This window comes from Hippopotamus amphibius, chromosome X, assembly GCF_030028045.1.
Source record: "Hippopotamus amphibius kiboko isolate mHipAmp2 chromosome X, mHipAmp2.hap2, whole genome shotgun sequence".
Taxonomy (NCBI): Eukaryota; Metazoa; Chordata; class Mammalia; order Artiodactyla; family Hippopotamidae; genus Hippopotamus; species Hippopotamus amphibius.
This window is the reverse complement of record NC_080203.1, coordinates 31,234,359-31,253,833: the sequence shown is the minus strand read 5'-3', so window position 1 is coordinate 31,253,833 and position 19,475 is coordinate 31,234,359. Positions and strand designations below refer to the sequence as shown.

The following is a 19,475-nucleotide window of genomic DNA, read 5'->3' as shown; positions in this document are numbered from 1 at the left end:
TCCCCCCACCAACTACTCATTTGATTTAACAGGCTTTTCTGTAGCCTCAAACAATTAGTCCTGATCCATGGACTCACAAATTTGTCATCACTGCAAGAACAAGAGAAAACGGATCTCTTCCTCACAGTACCACAAAAAGGAAGAAAAGCCTCAGGTAGTAGAAATTCCTCAAGAGACCATTCGTGAAGCATTTGGTAGTCTCAACAAGTTGAATGTGTGAGGAATCCTCACAGCATAAGCTCCACTCTACATGACTCTTGCTTTACTTCCACCTTTCTGAAGTCTGTGGAATTTTGTGCGAAATTGTTGTTTTAGTGTGTTTGTTCTTTAGACATATTTCTAAGGTTGCAACCCACCCTCTCACCTCCACTATAATTCATAACCTACTATGTTAGCAACACTTTCAGGCTGACATATCCAAGAATTCCAAAAAATGAAGATTTAGAGCTGCCACTCTCTCCACTACTTTACCAAACACTTAGAAAGTCCAGCAGGTGAGGGCCTCTCTCCCTTGGAGCTGTGTGTATGTTGGGGCGGGGGGACTCTTTTCTCATCAGCTCCTGGGTTGGAGGCCCAGATCAGCCCTGGAGGATCCCTGTCAGGGCTGCCACGGGCTGAGCATCCTTGTTTTCCTATCTCACGTATTTGCAGTCGCTGGGAGCCCCTACTGGGTCTACACCAGGCTGTGCCTTACGTGCCAGCACTGGGCACTGGGCCTCTGGCATTCCTGGGACACTGCCAGGCTCTCATCGGCTGATCCAGGCCTAGGTTGCCCCAAAAGTAGCTGGGCCCCCCGCCTGCCCCCAGGCAAGGACACAAGCACCCCCAACAAGTGGTCACCTACTGCATAGAAAACCTCCACCAGTGAGGGGGCCTCTCACCACCTGTCCACTTACTAGACAACTGCTTGATCCCAGTGGATGTCACCAGGAACGGGGTCTAGGCATGGGGGCTGTCACAGAAGGGCATCGGAGGCCACCTCACTTGGGGGGAAGCTCACCATTTTCCCTGTCGGGACTGACTCTGGCGCCAGCCAGGCCGCTCCATCCCTCAGCTCCCAGCTGTGTCTCCTGCACAGGGTCTCCTGCAGGACTGTGGGCCAGTGGGGGCAAGAAAGTGCCCTGAGTCGATGCTGGAGAAGAAGGGCAACCCAGGCATCAGGGCAAGGAAGTCAGACCCATTCCTCAGCACACTGGCCTCAGCGCAAAGCCTGCCCTAGGCAGAGAGCTGCCTCCAGTGGGACACCTTGGGACCCAAAGTCTGTGAGCTGTGCTGCCCAGCCCGGGCCCTCGCCTCTGGAAAGTGTTCAGCGTAGAACTGCCTCCTTCATCAGCTGACAAAATGGTGTTTTACCAAAGCTCTAAAAAATCGGAACTCCTAAAAATATCTTCTTCACTAAAAAAAAGTTCCAAGAGCATCTTATTTAGTTCTAAAAGCAAGAAAGCAGTCTCTGTGGAAAAGACAACAAAAGAACGGCTGTGGGAGGACCTGACTTGGACTCTGTGCTCCCCACTTTCTCATCAGGATCAGCTTCACTAAACATACATTGGTTGCTCATCTGCTGTGTTCTGAGTGTGAATTACTCCTCACTCCAAAGCCTAAGTATTTACAAATTCACTCCTCATGCAAAGAACTTATGCTTCGTTTTAAATAATTTAAGGTACTTGGGCTCCTTGGTGCATCAATTTGAATAATGTCCACTTCAGACTTACCCTCAGTGTGACTCCACACAGAAGTGAAACCTAAAGGATATGAGTGTTAGAAGAAATTGAACTTTTTGTGTGCATGTGCTTATATATAATACATTAACATATAATGTATGTTTATATGGGTATAGTTTATACAAAGGTGTAAATAAATAGATATACATATATACATGCATATATATATATATATGTTCACCTTTGTGAACTATAATGTGGAAGTTATTTTCTTTTCCTTTAGGAAATCAAGTTCTTCCGCTAATGGGCAATTTCCAAAAACTGGGATTTACTTATCCCATTTGCCACCAACCAAGACCCGAAAGTGTAAACCTTATTTCCCAACACGGAAAAGTCTATAAACACAAACCAATGTGAGAATGTCCAGGACAAAGAGGTCCAAGTCTCAAAGCAGGTTTAGATGGGCTGCCCTGCCAGCTTGCTTTTTTTCAGGTTTACTGACCTGCACTCTGGTCTCAGTCACACCCATGCGCCTTGCAAGCTGCTGTCTGAGGGGAGAAAATTGCAAGTGTTCAGTATTGGGGGCTGTGGATGAAACTGAATAGAGGATGTTATTGCATCCTTTAAGAAATTTCTTTTCAGGAAAATATCAGGGATTTATTTTAAGACCCAATTTCTGCAGTAGGAAACCTCACACATTTTCAGGATTTACAGTGAAAGTAAGGTGACAAAGCATTTAAGGAAAGCCAAGTCTCACTGGAAAAGGAGGCACAGTTCCCAAGAACAAAGGAAATTCCCATTCACACTTGCTTTCAGTGTCACCAACTTCAAAACTGAATAGAATCTCTGACAAAATACCTTTACCAACTTTCAACCATTGCTCTTGCCCATTTTAGGGATTACATTCGACCCTTAAAATAGCTTGCTGGATGGATCAGTGATGAACAGGTTGGAGTATGCACGTCCCGGTAGATAGGAAAGGTCGCCACACACTGCTGTTCATTCTTTGGTTGAGCTTACTTGAAACAGTTTTTTATCACCAGCTCCCCAGCTACGACCTAGTACATTCTGTAATCTGTAACTAGAGGCTTGCGTTAGAGACAGCTTTCTCACAAGAGCAAAATTTAAGGAAATGCACAAAAAGCACTGGTCAAGAGAAATAATTTTCAAAATCACTCTTTTAAATATATCAGTTGACGTATAATCCATGAATAACTGACGATCAACATTTTATATAACCTAGCCTCCAACCCTGCATTTGCTCCACCACGCCTCAGGCAACTCATTGTCTATGTTAACCTGGGTCCCACAGAGATTCCAGAAGGGACTTATTCAAACACAGCAGGGAAATACTGACCTCCATTCCCAACAGGCAGAGCCCCCGCCCCCACCCTAGGCCCGCAGTGTCCCCAGTGTGGGGCAGGGACCCGGCCGCCTCCAGGCCCCGGAGCTTCCAGGTCCGGAGCTCAGCACAGGGACCCGCGAGAGCGCCGCCCGCCGCCGGGACCGCGCCGCACGCTCGCCGCCCCCCACCCCCCACCACCCCTCGAGCCGCCCGCTTACCGCTTGGACGGGTTGGGGTACAGAGGGCGCCGGAAAACGCCCTCCAGCTCCTGCAGCTGCACCTGCGTGAACCTGCCGTGGGGGACCAGCTGCTGCTCGTCTACGGCCTCTGGACCCTCGACGGCGGCCCGCTGGGGCTGCTCCTCCCCGCCCTGCTCCCCGCCGTCGCCGCCTCCCGTGCCCGCCTCGGCCCCTGCCAGGGCCCGTGCCTTGGCCTCGCGGCACTCGCCATCCTAGGCGCCTGTGGCTCCCGCGCCGACATAGCCGCCTTCTTCTCCTCCTTGGTCTCCCGCCTCTTTCCCTTCCGCGGCTGCTCCCTGCTCAGGTTCCGACTGAGCCTTCTGCTCCTCTCCCCCCTCTCCCGGAAGCGAAACCTCTGTGGGCTTTGTCTCTTGCAAGGGAGGAAAACCAAAAAGAAAGATCAGGCTGTGGAGAGAGCCCGGCTGTCGGGAGGAGGTGGGGAGGGACTGCCTGTGAGGGGGGTCTTGCTCCTCGCCCCTCCCTGGAAAAGGCCGTTTCCTGGAACTGGCGGAAACGAATGCACCGCCTGCCACTGACCTTGAGCTTCTTCCAGGTCCTTGTCAATGCAGGGCCTGAGATAGCTGGCGACTGTGGCATCCGCGTTGGCATCTGCATGGGCATAGGCGGGGAGGAAGCTCCATGTCCTGAGTGCTGTCGAGGAGGCTGTGTGCTTTAGCGGAGGCCACGCTGGATCTCCTGAGACCCCGGCTCAAGACTGAAGGCTAGAGCTGTGACCCGCGATCTGGCACACTTAGGGCTGCTCTGGCATGTGGTCAGGTTTCAGGGAGTCTGGTTAGACACCCCCTGTGGGTTTACTGCCGGCTGCTGGGGTTGGGTCGCCTGAGATGCGCCTTCCATCTCGGCTTGGGCGCACGCCCCAGGGGCGCTGGTAGGAAGCATGCGTGAGAGCAGAGCTCTGGGGCCCTAAGTTGCAGCTTAGCTGACTAAGTGCTCTCCACGTGGTCGGACCTCTTTCCAGCCAAAGCAGCTATGCCCCATTGTGGACATCTCTCTCTCTAAGAGAGAGATCTCATAGACCTTGGAGAAATGTTTGGGATTATCTCTTGGTCCTGTCCTCCATATCCAGCAGCCCATGCTAAGCAGGGAACAGTAACCATACTAAGACGGTGGCCCCTTGCTGTCCGCGGGGGATTAGTTCCAGCATCCTCCTTGCATAACCAAATCTGCGGATGCTCAAGTCCCATAGTCCGGCGTCCTTATCTGCTGATGCGAAACCCACCGACCTGCAGGGACGCCTGTATATTTTTAGGGAAAAAAAACCTCTGTTTAAGTGGACTTGAAAGTTCAAAGCCATGTACTTCAAGGGCCAACTGTAGTATTAGCCAGGAGTTTCCTTGCTCTGAGTTTTTGCAACGAGGTTGAAGTCAGAGCCTGCCATACTCCCTGAGTCTCCAAGAGGAAGAGTTCGGGGTTGGGTTTTCTTAGCATGCTGGGTGCTGAGATGCACTATGCAAACAAAACAAAAGCAGACAGAACCCAGCTCGCCCCCTGAGAAACTGTATTAGCCTATAGATTTTTAGTAATGAATCCACATCAGATTGCAAGTGTAGAAACCTGCACAGTGCTTAGAGCACTCAAGAATGCTTACAGGGTACAGACTTTTGTTTTTTCCTTGTTGCGTCCGTGGACTATGCTACATCGTTGTGCACAGCTCCTGTTGCTTCTGGCTGTAGATGCTCTACAAAAGCATACACGTCCCTTGTGGTGGGCCCCTGTGGACTGGGATAAATTGACCCAGTTTAGGGCCGCTGCCTCCCCTCCTCCCCTCCCTTATCTTACCTCCTCATGTTTTCTAGAAATATTTTCCAGAGCCCTTGCTGAGGAATCAGTAAGTTTTATGTATTCTCAAATAAAAGAGACTCAGGCCAGATTTAGGGCTCTATGGTTTTCCCTTGAAGAACTGTTTTATAGATGCCCCAAGACTTGTTAATATCCTAAAGATTGACAATAGCTTCGAATAATGGGTGCTACACTTGACAATGTACTTGATTTCTCCCGTGTTTCCTTGGCAACCATTTTCATCAACCTCATCTGAGATAAGAAAGCAATACCATATGCTAACTCATATATATGGAATCTAAAAAAATGGTACTGATGAACCCTGTGACAAGGCAAGAATAAAGATGCAGACATAGGGTATGGACTTGAGGACACGGGGTTGGGGGAGTGGCGAAGGGGAAGCTGGGACAAAGTGAGAGAGTAGCATTCGCATATATACACTACCAAATGCAAAAGATATAGCTGGTGGGAAGCAGCTGCATAACACAGGGAGATCAACTGGATGATGGGTGATGACTTAGAGGGCCAGGATAGGGAGGGTGGGAGGGAGTCGCGGGAGGGAGGGGATATGGGGATATGTGTATAAATATAGCGGATTCACTTTGTTGTACAGCAAAAACTGGCACCACAGTATAACTTCAGATAAAAGTAAATACTATGAAAAAACTAGCACAGCATAATGAGATAGTGACTTGGTGACAGTGGTGGGGAACTACTTCAGCTAGGATGACCAGGGAAAGGCTGTGAGGAGGTGACATTTGAGCAGAGGTCTGAATGATGAGAAGGTGGCCACGAGAATATCTGAGAGAAAAGCACTTGAGAAAGAGATAGCAGGTACAAAGGCCCTGATTTGGGATTCTTAACCACTGTGCCACCAGGGAAGCCCATGTTTATTTTTTAAAAAACAGTTTTTATCATGAAAATATTCAAATATACACAACCATGGCAAGAGTACTGGAACGGACTCCCATAAACACCATCATCCAGCTTCAATATTTACCAGGATCATACCAAAGTGTATCATCTATCTTCTTTCCTTGCTCCCTCCCTCCCTACTTCCCTCCCACCCTCCTTTCCTCGCTTCCTTCTTTCTGTCCTTTTCACCTCCTTCCCTTACCACTCACTCTTCAGTTCTTGCTGTGCTAATTTAAAAGAAACTCAAGACAGCATATGGTTTCATCCATATATCTTGATGTGTATGTAGTTTCCAAAAAGTGCAGACTTGTTTCGTACATAACCAGAGGGACATCCAGGCACCTGAATGGTAATAATAATCCCTTAGTCCCATCACCCAGTCGCTTGTATGCAGAATTCCCTAATTGCCTCAAAATTGACTTTGTACAGTTGTTTTTTTAGGATATACATATTTCTGTGTCTACACTGATAAAATGAGAGCAAAACTCGGGGGCGGTGGGGGAGGCATTTGCATATCTAATCCCAGCCTTAGAAAGGGGAGGAGGAAATTAGACAGCCTTGGATATCTAGTACTGCTGGTGGTTGTATATGGCAATGAAAGTGATTCAGTGTTTGCACTCACTGCCCTATCTCAGAACCCCATGGGCCCTTCAGGTTTGTTCCACATCATTTGCATACGAAATCCCAGTCCAGACACTAGAACATTGCATCCCTTTGCTGTAACCACACATTAAGGTAAAACTGCACGATTTTTCTTTAACTTCTGCCTGATATATTAGGCCATTGTGAGCAGCAAGCTTGTAGAACCCCCGCTGTTCATGGCTTCATGTGGTGAAGCTCTACCCAGATGCCTCACTAAGGATGTCTTTACCTAAGGCAGCCTAGGCTCAAGCCTCAAAGAGCTGCTCCCTACAGCCACATTCTCTGTGGGCATCCTGTAGAGGGAAACCTTACATGACATTCTTGATCCTTGCTAGGACTGAGAAAAGCTATTTGCTTTTAGTCTACTTGATGGTAAAAGAAAGGCAATGTGCTAATTCCTGTCGACTTTCAGATATGTCAAGTTCCAGCTCAATCCCCATCTCTTGGAAGAAGCCTTCCCGGCCCACAGTGCTCTGGTCTTCTGAGCTCTTACTGCTCTTGAAATGGGACCAATTCACTGGATCCCTATCACACATTGCTTCCATTGCAAGTCACTGTTAAATATAAGGAAGCACAAATGGTGTATGTATAAGCGTGTGTGTACCTGGGTGAATGCAGTGTGTATGTGTATGTATGTGTATTGTATGATTTCTGAATTAGATGTTCATCTCCTGGCACACTTCTTAGTATTCCCCATGCAGTACCCCGGAGCAATGCTGTGTACACAGCAGGCATTCAGTAAAGACTTGTTGGTTGGTTGAAGGTAAATATGGAAGATGAGTGGATGGCCTTGAGCAAGGCCACGGAGCCTGGGGACTTTGACCAGCTGAGCTTGTCCGGCGTTGGCTGCATCCTCCTATGTTCCTCCCAGCCCATCTGGCCGTCCTGAGTGACAGACTCTGAGGTAGCAACAATCTGCTCGGAAGGGGTCTGGCACTTACGTGGTGGTCTTAGATTGAGCGGAGAAACACATCAGCAACATGCTCTCCTCTCTGTCTGAAGCACTGTGTGTGGAGTCTGTCATACAGAGTGAAAGTAAGCCAGAAAGAGAAAAACAAATACCATACGCTAACTCAAATATATGGAACCTACAAAAATGGTACTGATGAACCCAGTGACAGGACAAGAATAAAGATGCAAGGGCAAGTAGAGAAGGGATCTGAGGACAAGGGGTGGGGGCAAAGGGGAAGCTGGGACTAAGTGAGAGTAGCTTTGACATATATGCACCACCAAATGTAAAAGAGATAGCTAGTGGGAAGCTGCTGCATCACACTAGGGAGGTCAACTGGATGCTGGGTGATGACTTAGAGGGCTGGGATAGGGAGGGTGGGAGGGAGTCCTGGGAGGGAGGGGATATGGGGATATAGGTATAAATACAGCTGATTTACTTTGTTGTACAGCAAAAACTGGCACAACAGTGTAAAGCAATTATATTCCAATACAGAGTTTAAACAAATTCAGAACAAAAAAATTAAAAAAATATACATGGGCTTCCCCAGTGGCGCAGTAGTTGAGAATCCAGGGTTCGAGCCCTGGTCCAGGAAGATCACACATGCCACGGAGCAACGAAGCCAGTGCATCACAACTACTGAGCCTGTGCCCTAGAGCCAACGAAGACCCAACACACACACACACACACACACACACACACACACACACACACACAAACCATAAATAAATAAATTTAAGAAAAAAGAAACATGGGAAACTCATTATCAAAGATAACAATTACAGTGCAACTAGAGGTTATCATCCTAAGTGAAGTAAGTCAGAGAGACAAATACCATATGATATCACCTACCTGTGGAATTTAAAACATGACACAAATGAACCTACATACAAACAGAAACAGACTCATGGACGTAGAGGACAGACTCGTGGTTGCCAAGGGGAGGGGAGATGGGAGAGGGATGGACTGGGAGTTTGGGATTAGCAGATGCAAGCTTGTATATACAGAATGGATAAACAACAAGGTCTTACTGTATAGCACAGGGAACTATATTCAACATCCTGTGATAAACATTAATGTAAAAGAATATGAAAAAGAATGTATATGTATGACTGGGTCACTTTGCTGTACAGCAGTCATTAACAAAACATAATTCAACTATACTTCAAAAAAAATAAATTTAGAAAGCAATTAGATAAATCACCCCTGATGTTTCTACACCAAGTTAATAAAGTATCTTTCCAGACTTCAATCTCACTTCATAGGAATTCTGTGAGATGATTATTTTACCACATAGTAGTAGTAAGAGCAATAGCTGTTTATTCTTCGGGAAATGGAGGCTCAGGGACAATGGGGCTTGTCTGTGTCCTGTAGTGAGAATTCAGGGCCAAAGCTCTTGCTCTGAGCAGGAAGTAGAAGTGCCCTAACACCCGATGCATGTGCTCCAACTCCAGACCTGCTTCTGTTCCTCCATTTCTTGGTCTTTCCTATTACTATCATTATTTATTATTATTATTATTATTATTATTATCAATATTGTTTTCGGTGGGAGGGGTGGTTAGGGGCATTGTGCCCCACGTTTTCTGACGAAAGGGGCACACACTATTCTAATGCCACCATACACACAGAACTTTACATTCAAATTCAAGGGGACTCCCAATCCCGCTGACAGCCAGCTGTGGCCTCCAAGGAAGCCTCCAGATCTGTGCCTTGTTCCACATGCCCAGTAACTGCAATGAGCTAAACCAAGAGCCAGCCTAGAGACTCCCCTCCTATAAACACACCCTAAAACACTGCTTTCATTAAGGCACTCCCCTGGCACAGAACTCTTACAGTTTTCCATGATCCCAAATGCAGACATTCTAACTCCTTCCACAAATTCGACCCCAAACTAACTGTTAAACTTTGTTTCCCACCCAATAGAGAGGTCTCTGCAGGCTCCCCTCCAGCTCCCTCTCAAGGTCAGCACTTCACATGCATTCATTCTCCTGGCCACCCTGTTTAGGGGGGCATTCCCTGAGACAAGCTTGAGAGTCGGTCACTCCTGGGGCTGCTCATCTCCCTCCTTGAACTGAAGTTCCATGCACAGCCTGCTCAGCATTCCCCAAAATTTGACCCATTCTGTGAGGTACAAGGGAAACCCCACCACCCCACAAAGAAGCCAAATTTGCTTCACCATGGGCTGCTAAGAACACAGTCTCTTCAAACATTTGAATCCTGGGCCCCACCTCTGGGCTGTGTAACCTGGGAAAACTCACTGAACCTCTCTGAGCCTCCATTTCTTCTGTGAGGAATAAAGAGAGTGAGGGCCCCCTCCTCAGGGGATGGAGATAAGGTTGGTTAGCCAGGCCCCGGTGCACAGAGAGCACCCACATGGTGTCACCGGCATGAGCAAGCATGTGCCACTCCACAGCCTCTCATATCCACTCAGGAGCAGGGGCGACACTGCATGTCCTGCATCTTCAGTCCCAGTGCGGGCCTCTGTGCAGACTGACCCCAGTCAGTCCCGACCCCTTAACCCCAACATCAGCTAAAGTTATCTGAGCCCTCACCATTGGCCTTACTTGTATTCCTTCATGTAATTTCACAACAGGGTACAGCAGGTACCATCATGATCTCCATCCTACAGATGTGACACCTGAGGCGCAGAGAGGTCAGCTAATTTACCTGTGGCCACACAGCAAGTGAGTGGTGGTGGGGCTGGGCACTCCGTCTCCAGAATTTTCAACTTTTTTCTCTCACACGGGCTGATCTCTCTCCCCAGAATGTGAGAACCCATATCAATATTGCTGTGTCTGGAATCATGACACCACCTGAGGTAAGGCCTTGTATACACAGCAGCCAACAAAGGATTACTTACTGACGCATATATAGGGACAAAAAAACATGGTAGCGACATATTCACAAGAAAACTTTCTGTCCTCATTGTCAACTGCCAGAGACTAACCATCATCTCTCTTCTCTCCGGGACCTTTGGGAATACATAAAGCACTAAATTGATGAAAATGGGAAATGTGACACAGCGTGGTATGGCCACTGGTAAGGTTTTGTTTTTATCATCTCAGTTAATCCTCACAATAAGCTGGGGAGGTGGTTACTATTGCTGTCCTCGCTTTACAGATGTGGAAACCAAGATTCAGTGAGAATAAGCAAGCTCACAGTTTCGCCAGCTAGGAAGTGGTGAGCAAGGCCAGGACTAAGATGCCAGCAATCTGGCTCCAGGGCCCCTGCTCCCATGAATCTACTCCATCGAACCACGATTCATGCCTCTTATTGCTTGGGATGAGGCTCCATTCAGGATTTCAGGTTTTCAAAGTGTGAAGTAAAGTAAAACTTATAAATAAATATGACCATGACTGATGCCGAACTAGGGCAACATTTGTCAAGGGTCACGTGGGTGATTAAAGGTGAGAAAACAAATTCACTGTGGACGTGGGAGATGTGAAAGGACGCACCTCCTGAGCTGTCACAGACGTCCTAGCTAGTCTAATGCAAATCATGATGAAAACCCTCATAGGTCTCTCCTGTGACAACTAATATGGAGCCAAACTTGTGCACAGGGTATCCAGCCAAGAGTGGGGGCGGCCTGCCGAACTCAACAAGGGCCAACCTGAGGAGAAAATGTCTTGGTTAAAATCAGGAAGAGGTACTCCTATTGCTGTCTCCTCCCATCTGTTTGAAAAAGAATTGGTCAACAAACTTTTAAAGTTGGTTTCTTAGCCACCCTCCAGAACCATGAGGGAGGGGCACTCAAATCCCTTAGGTACTGCAGGTGAGGAGACTAGGTCCCATGAAATATTTAGGTGTCCCCCAAAATGATTTGGTTTCTGATCTCCAGTGGGGCTGCCGAAAATGCCTGTCCAAGGAAACACAGGAGAAATCAAGTACATTGTCATGTATAGCACCCATTATTCGAAGTGATTTCCAGTGTTGAGGATATTAACACGTCTTGGGGCATTTATACAACACTTCTTCAAGGAAAAACCGTAGAGCCCTAAGTCTGGCCTGAGTCTCTTTTATTTGACAATAAATAAAATTTATTTATTCCCCCGCAAGGGCTCCAGGAAATTATTCTAGAAAACGTGAGGAGGCAAGGGAAGGAGGGGGGAGGAGGGGCGGCAGCAGCCATAAACTGGGTCAATGTATCCAAGTCCCCAGGGGCCCAGCACAAGGGACGTGTATGCTTTAGTAGAGGATGTACAGCCAGAAGCAACAGAAGCTGTGCACAGAGATGTGGCAGAATCCATACTTGCAACTGAGGAGAAAAAATGTACCCGGTGAGCATTCCTGATTGTTCTAAGCACTGTGCAGGTTTCTACGCCTGCAATCGGATATGGATTCATTACTAAAAATCTATAGGCTAATGGACTTTCTCAGGGGGCGAGCTGGGTTTTGTTTGCTTTCGTTTCGTTTGCATAGTGCATCTGAGCACCCCTCATGCTCAGAAAACCCAGCCCGGAACTCCTGCTCCTGGAGACCCCGGAAGTATGGCGGGCTCTGACTTCAATCTCATTGCAAAAACTCCGAGCAAGGAAACGTCTAGCTAATACTACCGCTGACCCTTGAAGTACACGGCTTTGAACTTGCGAGTCCACTTAAACACTGTTTGTTGTGCTGTTTTTGTTTTTTTTTCAATAAACACACAGGTGGCCCTCCACATCCACGGGGTTCACATCAGCAGATGTGGAAGATACATTATGGGACTTGAGCATCCGCCGATGTTGGTATCCGAGGCGGTTCCTGGAACCAATCCCCCGAGGATACCAAGGGGCGACCATATTAGTATGCTTACTCTTCCCTGCTTAGTATTGGCTGCTGGATCTGGAGGACTGGGCCAAGAGATAGTCCGCAAACATTTCTCCAAGGTCTATGAGGTCTCTCTCTTACCCTCCACAATCTGGCATAGCCCCGTGGATGCGAAAGAGGCCCGACCAAGAGCGGAGTACTTACCCAGCTAAGTTGCACCTTGGGTTCCCGAGCTCTGTCCTCACGCATGCTCTGTACCAGCGCCCCTGGGGCGCGCAATGCCCCCTCGCCCCACCCCACCCCGCCCCAAGGCCAAGCCCGGGCCGCATGCGCATATCAGGAGACCCAACCCCCAGGAGGCGGTGGTAAACCCACGGAGGGCGTCTATCCAGACTCCCTGAAACCTGACCAGACGCCAGAGTCCTAATGGTGCTGCGTGGTGGGTCACAGCTGTAGCCTTGAGTCTTGAGCCGGGGTCTCAGGAGATCCAGCGCGGCCTCCGCTAAAGCACACAGCCTCCTCGACAGCAACAGGGACATGGAGCCTCCGCCCCGGAGCAGCCAGGATGCCCATGGCCATGCTGATGCCAACGCGGCTGCCCTCATCGCTGGCTTTCTCAGGCTGTGCATCAAGGAGCGGGAAGAAGCCCTTGGTCAGTGGAGGGCGGTGCATTGGCTTCAGCCAATTCCAGGAAAGGAGCTTTCCCAGGGAGGGGCGAGCGGCAGGACCCGCCTCAGACGCAGTCCCTCCCCGCCTCCTCCCCACAGCCTGCCTTGCTCGACGGCCTCATTTTCTTTCTGGTTTTCGTCCCTTGCAGAGGTGAAGGCCGCCGAGATCTCGCTAGCCAGAGAGAGGGGAGAGGAGCAGAAGGCTCAGTCCGAACCTGAGCAGGGAGCAGCCCCGGAAGGGAAAGAGGCGGGAGATGAAGGAGAAGGAAAAGAAGGCGGAGATGTTGGCGCGGGACCGCCGGGCCCAAGGAGGGCGAAAGCTGAGAGGCCAAGGCTCAGACCAAGGCTGAGGCCAAGGCGGGCACGGGCGGCGGCGATGGCGCAGAGCAGGGCGGGGAGGAGGAGGTCCCGCAGGCGGTCGGCGAGGGTCCAGATGGCCGCAGACGGGCAGCAGCGGGCCCCCCCGCGCCAGGTTCACGCCGATGCAGGTGCAGCAGCTGGAGCGCCTTTTCCAGCGCACTCCGTACCCCAACCGGTCCAAGCGGTAAGTGGGCAGCTTGGGGGGAGGCGAGCATGCTGCGCGGTCCCGGCGGCGGGCGGCGCTCTCGCGGGTGCCTGTGCTGGGCCTGGAACCTGGAAGCCCTGGGGCCTGGAGGCGGCCCAGCCCCTGCCCAGCACTCTGGGCCCAAGGCGGGGCGGGGGCTCTGCCTGGTGCGAATGGAGAGGAGTATTTCCCTCTGGCATTTGAATAAGTCCCTTCTGGGAGCCCTGTGGGCCACCAGTTAACATAAATAATGAGTTGCCTGAGGAGTGGAGGAGGACTTGCAGGGTTGGAGTCTAGTGTTATTTACAACTTTGATCATCAGTTGGTCATGGTTTATATTTACATTGATATATTTTAAAACAGTGATTTTGAAAATTATTTCTCTTGACTCGTGATTTTTGTGCGTTCTTTTAAATTTTGTGTTGTGACAAAACTTTCTGTAACTCAAGCCTGTAGCTACAGGTTACAGAATGGTGTAATAGCTCGGCTCTGGGGAGATGTTGATACAAAGTTTTTCAAATAAGCTCAACTAAAAATTGAACAGCACTGTGTGCTGACCTTTCGTATCTACTAGGAATTATGTACTCCAACCTGTTCATCCCTTGTGGATTGAGCAAGCTATTTTAAGGGTCTAATGTAATCCCTAAAATGGGCAAGAGCAATGGTTGAAAGTTGGTAAAGGTATTCTGTCAGAGATTTTATTCAGTTTTGAAGTTGGTGACACTGAAAGCAAGTGTGAATGGGAATTTCCTTTGTTCTTGGGAACTGTGCCTCCTTTACCCGTGAGACTTGGCTTTCTTTAAATGCTTTGTCACCTTACTTTCACTGTAAATCCTGAAGATGTGTGAGCTTTCCGACTGCAGAAATTGGGTCTTAAAATAAATCACTGGTATTTTCCAGAAAATAAATTTTTAAAGGATGCAGTAACATCCTCTATTCAGTTTCATCCACAGCCCCCAATACTGAACACTTGCAATTTTCTCCCCTCAGACAGCAGCTTGCAAGGCGCATGGGTGTGACTGAGACCAGAGTGCAGGTCAGCAAACCTGAAGAAAAGCAATCTGGCAGGGCAGCCCATCTAAAACCTGCTTTGAGACTTGCACACTTTTGTCCTGGACATTCTCACATTGGTTTGTTTTTGTAACCTTTTCTGTGTTTGGGAAATATGGTAAACTTTGGGGAGTTGGTTGGTGGTAAATGGGATAAGTAAACCCCAGTTTTGGAAATTGCCCATTACCAGGAGAATTTGATTTCCTAAAGGAAAAGAAAACTACCGTAGTATACTATTCCTTGTACACAAGGTGAGCATATATATATATACATGTATATATATATGTATATATGTATATATATTTATATACACCTTTCTATAAACTATACCTATATGAACTTATATGTTACTGAATAACATACAGGCACACACACAAAGTTTAATTGCATCTAACACTGGTATCCTTTAGGTACCACTTCTGTGTGGAGTCACACTGAGGTTAAGTCTGAAGTCGATATTATTCAAATTAATGGACCGAGGAGTCCAATTATATTAAATTATTTAAAACCAAGCATAAGTTCCTTGCATGAGAAGTGAAATTGTAAATACTGAGGCATTGGAGTCAGGGGATAATTCACACTCAGAGCACAACAGATGAGCAACCAATGTATGTTTAGTGAAGCTGATACTGAGATGGGGGAGAGCACACAGTCCAAGTCAGGTCCTCCCACAGCTGCTCTTTTGTTCTCTTTTGCACAGAGAGTGGTTTCTTGCTTTTAGAACAAAATAAGATGCTCTTGGGACTTTTTTAGTGAAGAAAATACTTTTAGGACTTCAGTATTTTTTAGAGCTTTTGTAAAACACCTGTTTGTCAGCTGATGAAGGAGGCACTTGAACACTGAACACATTTGAGAGGCGAGGGTCTCGGCTGCGTGGCACAGCTCACAGTCTTTGGGTCCCGAGGGGTCCCACTGGAGGCAGCTTCCTGCCTAGGCCAGGCCTTGAATCGCGGCCAGTGTGCTGAAGGGCGGGTCTGACTTCCTTGCCCTGAAGCCTTGGGTGCCCTTTTTCTCCAGCACCTACTCAGAGCTCTTCCTTGCCACCCCTACCTCCCGGTCCTGCAGGAGACCCTGTGCAGGGGACACAGCTGAGAGCTGAGGGATGGAGCGGCCTTGCTAGCGCCCTACTGAGTCCAGGCAGGGAAAACGGTGAGCTTCCACCCAAGTGAGTTGGCCTCAGGTGCCCTTCTAGGACAGCCCCCCGCCTAGACCCACTTCCTGGTGACATCACTGGGACCCAGCAGTTGTCTAGTAGGAGGGCAGGAGGTGAGAGGCCCCCTCCCTGGTGGGTGTCTCTGGGGTAGGTGACCAGTTGTTGGGGGTGCATGTGTCCTAGCCTGGGGGCAGGCAGGGGACCCAATTACTTTTGGGACAACCTAGGCCAGGATCAGCCCACGAGGGCCTGGCAGTGTCCCGGGAACTCCAGAGGCCCAGTGGCCAGTGCTGCCACGTAAGGCCCGGCCTGGTGTAGACCAAGTCGGGCTTCCCAGCAACTGCAAATGTCTGAGGTAGGAAACCAAGGCTGCCCAGCTCATGGCAGCCCTGACAGGGATCCTCCAGGGCTGATCTGGGCCTCCAACCCAAGGGCTGAGGAGCAAAGAGACCCCTCGCACCGAGCGCACACACACACACACACACACACACACACACACACACACACACACACACACAGCCGCGTGGGAGACAGGCCCTCTCCTGCTGGAGTTTCTAGGTGTGTGGTAAAGTAGTGGAGAGAGTGGCAGCTCTAAATCTTCATTTTCTGGAATTGTTTGATATGCCAGCCTCAAAGCGTTTCTAACGCAATAGATTATGCATTATAGTGGAGGTGGGAGGGCGACTTGCATCTTTGAAATATGTCTAGTGAACACAGAGACTAAACTAACAATTCCAAAGAAAGTTCTACAGAGCTGAGAAAGGTGGAAGTTAGGCAAGAACCATACGGAGTGGAGCCCACGCTGTGAGGATTCCTCCAAAATTCAACTTATTGAGACTACCAAATGCATTCATGATAGTCTCTTGAGGAATTTCTACTACCTGAGACTTCTCTTCCTTTTTGTGGTACCGTGAGGGAGAGATGGGTTGTGTGGAATGTGTTGGTCGTGGAGGATGACTGAGTTCAGGTGGGATTCTTACCTGTGGAAGCGTGAAATTCGTTTCCTCTTGCTGTTGCAGTGATGAAATATTTTGAGTCGTGGAGCGGGACTGATTATTTCAGACTATAGAAAAGCCTAAGTTATATCAGGAGCATTTGGGCGGCGGGGGGGTGAAGAAGAAATGAAAGAAAGAAAAAGAGAAATCGGGATCAGTTCACCAGCTTTGTTGCAGAGAGGGTGTGTGAGGGCCGTGATGGACAAGGGCTGCAGAGCTGGTGGAGGGATGGGGGAGTCTGGAAAGCAGTGCTGGCAGCTGAGGCCAGGGGCTGGGCTCACAGTCAGGTGTGGCCAGGGCTTGGGAGGCCCAGGCCTCTGCTTCCTCAAGCAGGCAAAGCAAGCTCAGAGGAAAAGAAAAACTGAAGCTTTGGGGAACTCTTCCTCAATTTACACAGTGGGGTCTTAATGGAGTTCAGAAGGGAAAAAGAGCAACAAGAAACAAATGAGGAAAGGAGAAAATGTTTTCATCAGGTTCCAAACTCTACAGCCTGAATCTCTGAAAGAAAAATTTAATGAAACCCTCGTTTTTCAAATATCGTAAGAATTGTTTCATGGCACCAGTATTGGAAACATGGAAGTAGTATCAGCCTGAGCCTCCGTGAGCCAGCTGTGCATTTTGCTCATATTTATGCAGATTTGACCATTGCTGTACTGCATCCCCCCAAATGAGCTCCATTGCACTGGCTGTTTAAGACCACATATTCATGCAGCAGCAGGACCCAAGTACTAAAATGGGAGAGGGAAAATGAGGTGACAGAGAGGAGACCCTTTGATCTCATGTACACTTTGCAGAGTGGAAACATCCAAACATACTAAATATGATGTAATTCCTTTCAGTGGGATGCTGAGGGAGCAGGGGAGTCCACAGGACAGGTTTTACTTTCTGCTAATGGCTGGCAGATATTTAGGGAGGAGCCACTTTGTGACTCCTCGCCCACGTGGTTGCGGACAGTCTTCCTGAAACGCAGGTTGTACCCTCTTGCCTTAAGCATAAGGGACAGGATGGGGATCTCTTGGTTGAGTAGCAGGGCCTAGAGGCCCAACCATGCTGGGCACCAGAGGCTCTGGTCCAAGGTCCTACAACTGTAGACAGAGAAGAATGATCTGACCTGGTCCCAAGCCCAGGAAGTTTTGGAGGGTGGGGCAGGGTGGAGAGTGCAGAATTGACAATGGTGACAATGGTATGCCTCTTTCCCCAAAACTCTGGCTGGGCAAAGATTTTAAGAGTTTTAGTAAATTTGGGCTGAGTTGCTCTAACCATTCATTAGTCCTATACTTTGCTATTAAGGCAGTGTCCAGGGCTTCAGCTACACTGGTATCCAGCAAGACCAGCCTCACAGTCCCTGGGCCCCCCCATGACCAGACCTCCGTCACAATACCATCTCCATCTTTTTAAGCATCCCGAGGTTCCAGAGGATGAATGACCCTTTAGTCATCCTTGAGGATGGCTTTTGTTAAAAATCCAACCCTCTGCTATTCATAAGTTACTATACACCAAAGATGGGTTTTTCAGAATGGGTTCTGGTCTCCTCAGTATGATTTTAAAAGGCACCCACTTTTTCCTATGCTCATCTTCCCCCAGAAGTAAGGTGACACCTGCCCAGTGAGTAGGGGTTAGTGGCAGCAGGAGCTGATGGTCCGTTGTCAGGATGCAGACCTACCAGGCATCGTAATAGCAGCAGGGACTGAGTGCAGTTGGTCAGCTCCAGCTGCACATAAGAGTTGGGGAAATAATAATGAAGGTGGGAGGAGAGAGAAACAGCCCTTTGCAAAACCGTTGCCTGGCCCATGGTCACTGCTCCCTAATGGGGGTGGGGGCTGAAGTGGGGAGGGTCTTCAGCTAAATATTCTAAGATAGTTTAGCAAGAAGGAAGTAACTTCTCCTAATGGTGTTTAAAATCTTCAAGGCCCGAGAGCTCCCAGCTGCTATTTTTCATGTCTGACCTGAAATACTCAATGTACTAACTCAGTCCCTTTTTCTCTCTGATTGAAGGTTTGGTTTAAGAATAGAAGGGCCAAATGGTGGAGACATCAGAGAGCATTGGGGTTCCGGACCGTGGCCCTCCGTGTTCCTGGCCCCCAAGGTCGCCATCGGCTAGGGTGACTCTGCAGTGCCATCCTGGTTCTGGAGCCCCATTGCATCTGGGTTCTTCTGGAGCCACTGCTGCTGGGGCCGTCCCTGGGGCCATACATGGAGCTGCCCCTGCTGCCTTTCCCTCCTCTGCTCTTGCCTCCTCTGCCCTGGTTTCTTCCACCTTTGCTTCCCTGTAGCTGCCCTCATGTGGCTCGGCCAGGTGCCCTACCATCGGTGGTCATTCTGTAGCCCTTGTTTCCTCGTGAATGCTCTCTGTGACAGTATTTTTCAAAGTGCCTTTGAGCCAGATTCAAATTCTTCACACCTTACCAACAAGAACAGTTCACCAAATGCCTGCCAGTGTAGCAGATAAAAGTAGTGTTATTGGCCCACTCTTTTAGAGCATGTTTTTGTATTTTCAATAAAGTTGTGAATTCTTTGCATATTTCTTCTTTATGTCACATGGGGTTAGTAAATTTGATGGAAATTGCTAAGCCAATGCCATTCACACTGAATGCCCAGGAGGCCTCCTTTCATGTAGCAACAGCCCTGAGTCACCATAGGTAGGCCACTCACATGTCAGAAGGTTCCCAGGTGCCCAGGAGGGGTTTATACAGACCTATCTGTTTTCTTCCACCCTCTCCTCCAACACCCATCTTCCCGCAACCGTGCCCCAGGGGACCACCTAGATG

At 48.9% G+C, this 19,475-nt stretch overlaps 1 protein-coding gene and 2 pseudogenes across 2 annotated transcripts; 2 read left to right on the top strand and 1 right to left on the bottom strand.

Annotated features, from left to right (window-relative positions):
* Positions 1-499: 499 nt before the first annotated feature.
* On the top strand, positions 500-647 carry LOC130842788 (small Cajal body-specific RNA 20; annotated as a pseudogene).
* Positions 648-12,241: 11,594 nt separating this feature from the next.
* On the top strand, positions 12,242-19,163 carry LOC130841988 (UPF0450 protein C17orf58-like). 2 transcript variants are annotated; one of them, XR_009050321.1, is made up of 3 exons: positions 12,242-13,509; positions 14,500-14,639; positions 18,703-19,163. XR_009050321.1 is itself a non-coding variant. In XM_057718634.1 (3 exons), exons 1-2 carry the CDS (start codon positions 12,835-12,837, stop codon positions 14,530-14,532), a joined length of 708 nt encoding a protein of 235 aa, XP_057574617.1. In that variant the 5' UTR covers positions 12,242-12,834; the 3' UTR covers positions 14,533-14,545; positions 18,703-19,163. The 2 variants fall into 2 exon arrangements, 1 of the variants encoding a protein (XP_057574617.1); XM_057718634.1 differs by having other exon boundaries at positions 14,500-14,545.
* Positions 16,057-16,164, bottom strand: LOC130842784 (small Cajal body-specific RNA 20; annotated as a pseudogene).
* Positions 19,164-19,475: the final 312 nt, after the last annotated feature.

What these genes read in the sequence shown, in the direction of transcription:
- LOC130841988 (XM_057718634.1), top strand. Translation starts at nt 12,835, where the DNA reads ATGGAGCCTCCGCCCCGGAGCAGCCAGGATGCCCATGGCCATGCTGAT. An exon ending in TACCCCAACCGGTCCAAGCG is followed by an intron (nt 13,510 to 14,499) that starts GTAAGTGGGCAG and finishes TTCTCCCCTCAG; the next exon opens with ACAGCAGCTTGCAAGGCGCA.